Source organism: Sphaeroforma arctica (genome assembly GCF_001186125.1).
Source record: "Sphaeroforma arctica JP610 unplaced genomic scaffold supercont1.207, whole genome shotgun sequence".
Lineage (NCBI taxonomy): Eukaryota > Ichthyosporea > Ichthyophonida > Sphaeroforma > Sphaeroforma arctica.
In genome coordinates this window covers 32,635-42,314 of record NW_014040351.1, presented here as the reverse complement: position 1 = coordinate 42,314, position 9,680 = coordinate 32,635, and the positions used below count along the sequence as shown (strand labels likewise).

Below are 9,680 nucleotides of genomic sequence, written 5' to 3'. Positions count from 1 at the left end.
GTCATGCATTTAATGGCGTGCAATTTAATCCGATTCCGTTGTTTGAGAGAGCTATACTATAGACATTCTCCGTGTGTCGTGCCTTAGAAGCTATTCGCTCATGTGTGCGAAGCCGACTTCTGCAGTGCACTCTATTGTGTTTAACGGACAGCGCCGGGGGAGCCACTCGATATCTGCGTTTGAATACCACTCATATTCAGCACACTGACCACCTATTGTCCACTCATGATGTAGCCAAAACGACAGACTCCTTCTTCACATCAACACTTTATTTTGTATCCGTTGCAGATACGCCAGTGGTTGAGGACTTTTGTATCGGCGGAGTTCGAGGTCGCGATGCAGCTACGCTACCTTGTCCAGGATGTCGATTCAAGGCTGGTTGATTGAATTTGGCCGGCTGTCCTTGTGGTTGTCCAGTATGCAGTTGTTGCGGTTGTGGACGCTGCATCGAACCAGACAATACGCTGGCATTGTGGTGCGATGCCAAGTTTAGATTCGCTGACTGGTCGCTGGGCTGACCAGCTGTGGTCTGAGTGAGCTGAGCGTTATACATATTCTGTTGGTGTTGTTGCATTTGCTGTTGCATGTGTTGCTGCTGCACCATGTGTTGTTGTTGCAGAAGTTGCATGTGTTGCTGCTGTTGGCGGTTTTGAAGCATTTGTTGCTGTTGCATGTGCTGCTGTTGCAACATCGCTTGCTGCTGCTGTAGCAGCGACTGCGGTTGTGAGATAGGCTGAAGTTCTCCAGTTTGGCTGGCTGTCCCTCTGGATGCGGCTGATGGAAGAGTTGCAAGAGTGGTAGGGCCATTATGTGGTGTATTGCTGGTAGGATTGCTGTTGTTGTGCTGCGCAATGTTCTGGTTATGATTATTGTTGTGGCCAGTAGATTGGTGCATATTGACATTCGGCAGCGGCTCAGGCGTATTTTGCAACGAAGGCAAGGATGCACGAGCATTCGTTGCACCACCGCCACTGCTATTCACTCGTTGCTGTTGGTGGCTCGTTTGCTGTGCTCCACCCGTCTTGTTTGACATCTGGGCTTGAGTTTTGGTCGGAACTTGTCCTGACTTACGTTTCGCTTCTTGCTGCTTTTGTTGCTGATTCATAGGCATTGAATTAGATGCTGACACTCTGCTATGCTCGGCAATAGATGAACCTTGGCCCCGGTTAGTATTATTCGAAGCCGGCATACTGGAGGTTTGTACCGCAATTAGTTGCTGCGGGGTTGCTTGTGCTTGTGCATGTTTCTGCGCTTGTTGCTCTCTAATTTGCTTTTGTTGCTGCTGCTTCTTCTGCAACACCTGCTGAGCGCTGTGTCCGCCTACTGGAGCTTTGGCGCCGCCACCAGTACCAGTACCGGATCCCGCATTCCCTCTGACACTTGAACTCGCACCACTCTTGGCTGTAGGACTTGCACTACCTTTAACAGCCGTGCTCGGTCCTTTACTGGCACTCTCAGCCACAGGTTGGCCCTGCTGCTGCTGCTGTTGCCTTAGTTGCTGCACGTGTTTCTTCTGCATCTCTCTCTGCTGATTTTGTTGCTGCTGTAATTGTGCGTGCGGTGTGGGGTTGGGCATGGAGCCCTGCTGTGGCGGCCGTGGGCGTGGCGGTGGTTGTGACTGCTGATTTTGTTCCGATTGATGCTGCTGCTGTAGATATGCTTGCTGTTGCACATACTGCGCTTGCTGTTGCATATACTGCATATGCTGTAGTTGCACTTGCTGTTGCTGCAGTTGTGCCTGTTGCTGCTGCACGAGCGGTGACTGAGGATGCTGGTCACTCCACGATTGCTGTCCATTCTGGGCCTGTTGCAAGGTCTGCGCATTCTGCATATTCTGTGCCTGCAAGACATGCTGGGAGTTCAATTGCTGCTGCTGCTGCGGCTGTTGCAGTGGCACTGTGGGAAACGCGCCCATGGGTGTCATCAACGGCACACCAGATGTTACTATATCAGCAACACCGGGAACTACTGCGTGAACCGGTGTTGGTATTTGCGCCTGAGCGAAGGCACCCATCTGCTCCTGAGTGGGAGTTACGCGTCGCATTTGTGGCTGCTGAAAGGTCGGTAAATGATCCTGCGCCTGCGTCTGTGTCTGTGGTGTTGTCTGCCCCGACTGCGGGACTGGCTGCGTGGGCGCAGAATTTTCCTGCTTCAGCGTCGATGTGCTATTGTACATCCAGCCAGGCGTGTTCTGAGCCCCTACTATGGCCGCCTGCTGAAACACTGGCGGATGTGTCGTGTACAACCCATTCGCACCATACACACCATGACTATCTATCGGAACGTGCACAGGCACGCCAGCATTTAGACCCAGACCATAACCCACGGGTACACCGACCACCTCTGCGTGGGGGTAGCCCCCATTCATATCCATACCGCTGTACGTATTCGTAAGCTGTGAGCCCCAATCCACAGAGGCATCCTGGGTGTGCGAGACTGCACCATCCGATACTGTAGCAGAACTGAAATCACTAACCCAGTTATTAGCGGCCGGGTCAGAAATCTCCGGCAAGCTCGCTCGATGGTCAAACTCCGTGCTATTGTCCACACTCCTCCAGTCCGTGAACTCTTCATACCCCGCAGTCTGCGCAAACCCATCGTGGGATTGCCCGTTATTCAAGTCACCATTTTCTGCAGTCATATAGGAGCCGTAATTCATGTCATGATATGCACCGACAGGCTGATAGGCACCCATAGGCACCTGATTATCGCTCCCCGCGTGTGCATAAGGCATCTGCATGCCGTCGTACATGTCCGGTACATACGCGACATGCTGTGGATGCCCCATATCCATCTGCATGGGCATGGGCATGACCCGCTGGGTGCTACCCTGTGCCTCATCATACACCGGGGCCATCATCATAGGCTGGAACTGCTCATTACTTTGCGGCGCTTGTACTATAGGTGGGATGGAGAAGTTGTCCTGTGTGACGGCTGTTGTATAGGGATCGGGAGTCTTGATCCCTCTCTTCTCGCACTCCTGTCTGAGTTTGCGATTATTTTCGAGTAGTAACTCGTTTTCCTTGTTCAGCGCCACGAACTGTTCTTTCATAAAATCCTGTGAGTAGGAAAATAGTCATACAATGGATATTACTATATCTGCCTCATTATACAGCAAGAATCTGAAACGCAAATGGATGTAGTACGATCTATGGCACATTTAGCACTTGAAAGCCGCTTTACGCATGACTATACTTCACAGATGCACAGTCACTGCCTTTAGACAGCACACAAGCAGAACGCTAGAGATAAAGCGATTTATATGCACACAAAGTTGAATTAGACTCTAGACTCAAACATCCCCAACGCATGCAAATCAGTTACACCGCGTTTAGAGTTTGGACGGGTCGACACCTACACTCAAAAAGCGTGGTACATAAATATACCGCTGATGGTAGCACACATTGTAAACAAGGGCTCACTGGCAAAGCTTGAAATGTAATACTACATAGCAACTTCCAGAAGAAAGGTTTGCCGCTGATATAATACACGTATTTAGGTCGAATATCAAACTCGTGCGCATGCAATAGCCGCCGATGATGCCATACATAGAGTTTACACTACTACGTGCCTCAAGAATAGAAATTTGCTCCAAATTTCAGGCTATTTACATGGCACACGACAAGTAAATCCGGTAAGCTGCTCACCACTGTGCAAAAAGCACACACATCTATCAGAGACGATACTGGATTCTGAGACAAAAAATACGGAGAGAAGCATATATAGCCGGAGACATACCAACTTGTCCATGAACGTGCCGCTGGAGATGACATCCATGCCCGGTCGATGGAATTCGATGAGTTTTTTGAGCATCTTCTGCTGCTCCACATTACTCTTCCTAACCTTCTTCAGCGCATCTAGACCCGTCTGGGCAACCCTCCTGAAATTCACCGGCATGGGCATGTACTTCTGGTGCACCCCTTGGGGATCCACCGGCACACCGTTCACACTCACATCGTCCGCCGACACATACACGTAGTTGAGATCATCACTCTCCATACCATGGCCTGCTTGGTGCATGTCTTGGTCTTCCATACCCACGGGCATAGCCTTACCCCCATGGGCCTCACTCCCCGCCGGTATACCCCCAAGCACATCCTGCTGCGTCATTGGCTGCGGGTGTCCATCGTCCATCAACGGCATGCCGACCGATGAATACATAGACTGACTGGATGGCATATACATAACAGGCGTTACATTCGAGGCGGTCTGGTAGAGTATCTGACCCCCATGAGGGTGCACGAGCGACATGATGGGCGATCCTAGCTGCCCTCTGTGCTGCTGCTGTTGGTGCTGGTGCTGCAACTGCTCCATGCGATGCTGAGTCATATGATGTGGGGTGGGAGTGAGCTGTCGCGGCGGGGCGTGTGAAAGATCGATAACGCCGTGTTGTAGTGATCTAAAGCGTCCGACTGGAATGGCCCCTTGTACCTGTGTTTGAATCGGCGCCGTCATCTGAGCCTGCGCTGCAGTATGTGCTGCTGCATGTCCCTTATTACCAGAAGCATCCGGCACACCGTTCACCACAAACCGGGAGGGCGTGGGAGGTACACCATGTAGTCCACTGGCGTTCTCTGCATGCTTGATATCGCCATTCACACTCCTCACCACCCCGTCGGCCGTTGTGTACAGATGCGATGATGTATCTCCTACAGGTAAAACTACAGACCCAGCCACATGCCCATGAACACCCATACCCACGCCAGCACTACTGAATATATTGCTACTCTGGTGACGCACAACCGTTGTACCATTCAAATCGGTATCGGTAGTTGTTGTGGTAAGGGTGGTGGTGGTTATTGGTTGACTCCGCGCTGGCCGGGTGCTCCCCAGTACACCGCCGCCACCCCCTCCTCCGATGACTCCATTTGGATGCGTATCTTTCACTTTAAATCTACTCCGTGAGTACTCCATATCCGGCATATGAGCCACCGACGGAGCCGCGTACATGGGTATTCCCGGATTCACCGCCACCCCGACATTATCCGTCGCCAACGGTATGAGCGCTACAGTCACACCCTGTCCACTCGAACCCACATTGGCCAGTGCAACGGTACTGGCACCCGCACTGTCCAGGCCGCTATTAGGACCACTCGCGACCAGATTCAACACACTGTTATTCTTACTGCTACCGGCGCTACCGGCCGCCACATCTGTGGCATTCACGCCGACAGCCCCCACACCCATGTTGGGATCGTATATGGTGAATCTGCTGGGCTTCACCCCACTCTTGGCGGTGACCACAGGCGCAGACGTGCTTGACAACGGGTTCATGAAATGGGTGGGATCGGACTTCATGCGCTGTGCCTCAGCACGCACTTCTAATAACAGACTCTCTGATACCGGACTGGGCAAGGATGGTAGGGACCCAGGGGTGGGTATACCACGCCCACCTCCCTTAACCCCGGCTGAGCTTCGCTCCGGAATGGCCTGCGGCGGTGTTTTCTTGCGTGCAGTCGATGCTTGCGCTTGTGCTTGTTCTTGTTGGGGTATATGTGCGGTTGTACTACTAGCAATCGCACTCGCAGAAACATCCGGGCTTTTCGATCCACCCTGCTTCGCACCGCCTGTCTGAGCATTGTCATCCTTGATAACAGTATCTGGCAGCACACGCACGGATGTTACATCCCCAAATGGTGCGGTCTCTTTCGCACCGTGTTGTGTGTGGTTACTATCACTGCCGCTGGTATTGTTACTGGAGTTCACCTTCTGCACACTTACACTAGCCACCCCACTCATCGGCTTCCTCACCACAGCCAGAGGCGAGCCGGGCCGTTGAGGCCCTTCCTGTGGCAGTGACTGCCTAGACCCCAACTGGACCGACTTCTTCGCGACTACACCATTGCGCTCACGCCCTACACCCTCCACACTCTTTTTATTCCCTTGTGGACCCTTCCTTGTATCCTTATTTGTCTCTTGGAGACAGCGCATGTCGGTCTGAGAGTGCCCTTCAGTACTGCTTATATCAGTGTCTTTGCTGGTCTTATCAGCATCAAGATCCTTACCGCTCGTACTCGCATCAGTCTCACCGTTGACATCCCCACCAGAATCTTTCTCTGTGCTGCTTTCTCCTACTGTGGTATGCACCCCTCCCGCTGCACTCGTAAGTGTAGGGACTATTGTTTTATCATGTGCTTGGTCCGTATTGCCGGGTGACGGGCTCCTGCTTGAGGGGTCCCCGTGTGTAGCCGTGCTCGTATCTGTATTGATATGTAGAGGTACATTTGTACTGGCATCTTTGACTGCACTTTTGGGTGCATCTGTACTGGCATCTTTGAGTGCACTTTTGGGTGTTCCCATGTTCTCAACAATATCGGCTACGGCAGTGAGCTTGAACCGTCTCACACCTGTACCGGTCTTAGTCATCTTGGATTTCTTATCACCCTCCATAGTCACTTCCTGCCAATATATGTATGCCTATCAATATACTAACCAATATGTACCTACGACTTGACACGTTCTTCTCACACAGCTTGCCCACAATATATACAATACACGTGCGCTTGTGATCCGAGTGCGGATGTGAAGGCGGTTTGTCTGATGCCTATTGGTGAAGTACTGTTTTGTACTTGCTTCGTATCAGTAATGCACGATGGAAGCGGTTTATGCACAGGATAGTGTACTCCAGTACGTGCAGCGTGTCGTATACTGAGGTCACATACAGTATCTACACCCTTATCTTTGTGACATCTGCGCTCTAATAGCAGGGAGTACACCGAAATAAGGTTTGGTCTTCGTTTATCTTATCAGACTACTCTCAGTGCCTGCCTATACGGGCTCACGTCTTATAAATCAGTACCAAAACGCATAAATCGGACTTAAACTTCACGAATGCGAAGCATGTGACCAGATTCACTCACGTGATAGTTCTTAATACGCGCGAGGGTTGCATTGTTACGGTGCTTCAAGCGTATCCGACGTATCTCATACACAGAATCACCCTCGAAGCAAGCACGTAAAACTATCTGGTTGATCCGCTGGCATCTAGTACTACGTCTAATCAGATATGATATAGCAACTAGCTCATACAGTGCTACTAGTAGGCTTATCGAATCGTCCTGATATAAATATCACATACACCCGTACCAGGACAATATGTATTTACACAAAACGTTTAATTTATGATAACTACAACCAGAGTGGGCTTGTCACTTCACTCAGCACTGACAGCAGGGGATTTTTAGGTATATTTCTCTCTGGTATCCCTTATAGGGTTTTTGTCGTTCACATGAAAACTAAAAAAATTGAAACTTGGTTTTTCAGATTGTTTATACGAGGGGGAGGGGGGGGGCGGGGGCGTCGTGTCACGTCGGTTCATAGTAGTGAATAAACCAGAGGGAGATTTTCGGTTCATCTTTATCTATATATTATTTCATTTGTTTTCTTATAAAAAGAACTGAAACCAGCAGGCTAAGAGCATTTATAAATACTTTTTTATTTAAAAAAAAGGGTTTTTTTAGAAACAACTTTCGAAACAGAAGAAATATATATATATAAATAAAATAAATAAATATGATGACTCGTTTTAGGGTGGTTCTTAACGATGAGTTTTCAATAAATCCGTTTAATTAAAGGTATTTTTCAACCAATAAGAGCACATAGTTTTTGTTTTTCGAAAATTCATTTAACAACAAGGTGCTCAGAATTTGTTGTTAAAGGCAAACGAAAAACGAGAATACGTACCGTTAAAGTACGTTTGTCGACTGTGACGTAAAATAAGTAAAAACATTTCATTGGTAGAATGGAAAACCGCCCTTTTACAAATGTGGTGTCAAATGTTGTGTGTTTTCACTGTTTTGAGCGCCCAATTCAATTGTGCACACACACATATATAAAGTTGTCGGTTATAGGTAGATCCACACTCAATTATCTATGGAAACAGTACAGAGGGAACATAGTCGAATACGAACATAAAACGAAGAACATGAACTAAAACTATACCATGTCGGCATCGCAACAGCAGGCTAATGCAGCATCGAACCCGAATACTATGGGGACGCAGCACACAGCATCGACTTCCTCAGGGATTGAAACCAATCCTATGCAGAATGCTAGCACACCGCCGTCGAATCAATCGATGGCGATCACTTCTCTGGTGTCTTCGAACTCTTCAGGTACTTCATCGGATTCGCAAGGAGAGACAGATTTTCAAGGAGAGACAAAGAGTGTAACGAGGCGCACACAGCAGCCAAATTATTCAGCATGGCTTCGTGAATCGGCGTACAAAGAACACATACGAAGGGAAGAAATGCTAGGTCTTACCGTTAGAGGAGCAGGCGAAATTATGTATTCACGAGAGCATGTTTATGATGTACATGACAAGAAGGGTTTTAGCGTCCAGTTAAAACAGCGAATAATTCAGGCGTTGTATGATAATGATAGAGCGACAACTGGCTCTCCTAATTGGCTCTCGACCTCTCTAAATATAACACCAAAGAAGAAGCACAAGGCAATAAGCAAGACAAAGGTGAAGAAAGACAAACAAGAAATTCCAGTAAAACAGAAGGATGAGGCGATGACGCTTCGAAAGACTGACAATGCATTTGCACGATTCTGTGCAATTATTACGGATGAGAAACGTTACGACGGGCTTGTATCACTAGAAGAGGGTGATACACGAGCTATGCTTGACAATAAGGCTACCGGAGACAGTAACGTATTTTGGGTCGATGTAACTCAAGACCTTATGAATCCCGATTATGCATGGAACATGACAAACGAAATAATTCTAAGTGATGGTGAAGCCGATACAAGCAATTCTGACAGCGATGACGATAATGTTGACGATGCTATTCTGCGAGCACGAGTACCTAAGCACGCTGACAAGTTAGCTGAACGGCGTAGAAAGAAGTCACAGTATGCAGCCTCTCCTCCACTCGAACAGAGGAAAAAGGACTGGGATGACCTGAATGCTACCCAGAAGAGCATGGTTGAGCGAATAGGATGAGTCGATCCTATGGATATGATATTTACAACACAGGCCCGAAAGATGTTTGGAGACATTATTTGCAAGACAGCCGTGAGAAACAGACTAATCTCTTGGTGGAAAAATGCCAAATATAGCTTTGCGATTGTGCAAACAAATAAGGAGAAATCTGGCCATCATGCGCCCACATTTATGGATTTATTTAATGGTAAGATTTGTGCACTGATGTTGTACACGTACATATTGCCACGTGGGGAGGGTGCTTTAGAAGCACTCTGTGCTGTTGCAGGAGGCCCACTAACTACTGGGATATCTAGTGCGATTGAATGGGAAAACACAGAAGTTTCTGATTGCGCTGACTCCTGTGTGTCCACGACATCAACTGGACGTACACACAGCGCCAAACATGAAAGGGAGCTAAAGAGGAAAGAGCAGGCCATGAAAGAATTGGCGCGTTTAAAGGAAAGTGACGAAGCTATGAACGAAACATTTTTAAAGGGGGTACAGATGTTCATTGATAGCGACAACGTGCGAGACATAGCTACACTTTCAAAAGAATAGTTGGAACTCAAGAAAGCTATACTAGAAGTTGATGATGATCAAGAGCTAGAAAAATTGTTTACCAAAGCACTCCAAAAGGCAAAAGATGAGTTTAAGGCTCTACTAGGTTAATGTGTATACTACATAGTGTATAATGTAAATAAATGAAAATAAAACAATTGTAGTGCAGCAGATATTTATTATTTATATTATT

At 48.2% G+C, this 9,680-nt stretch overlaps 1 protein-coding gene across 1 annotated transcript; it reads right to left on the bottom strand.

Annotated features, from left to right (window-relative positions):
• SARC_03878 (hypothetical protein) lies at window positions 1-6,699 on the bottom strand. The gene is made up of 2 exons (XM_014302315.1): window positions 3,739-6,699; window positions 1-3,058 (listed from the first exon to the last, which is right to left on the bottom strand). Exons 1-2 carry the CDS (start codon window positions 6,388-6,390, stop codon window positions 269-271), a joined length of 5,442 nt encoding a protein of 1,813 aa, XP_014157790.1. The 5' UTR covers window positions 6,391-6,699; the 3' UTR covers window positions 1-268.
• Window positions 6,700-9,680: the final 2,981 nt, after the last annotated feature.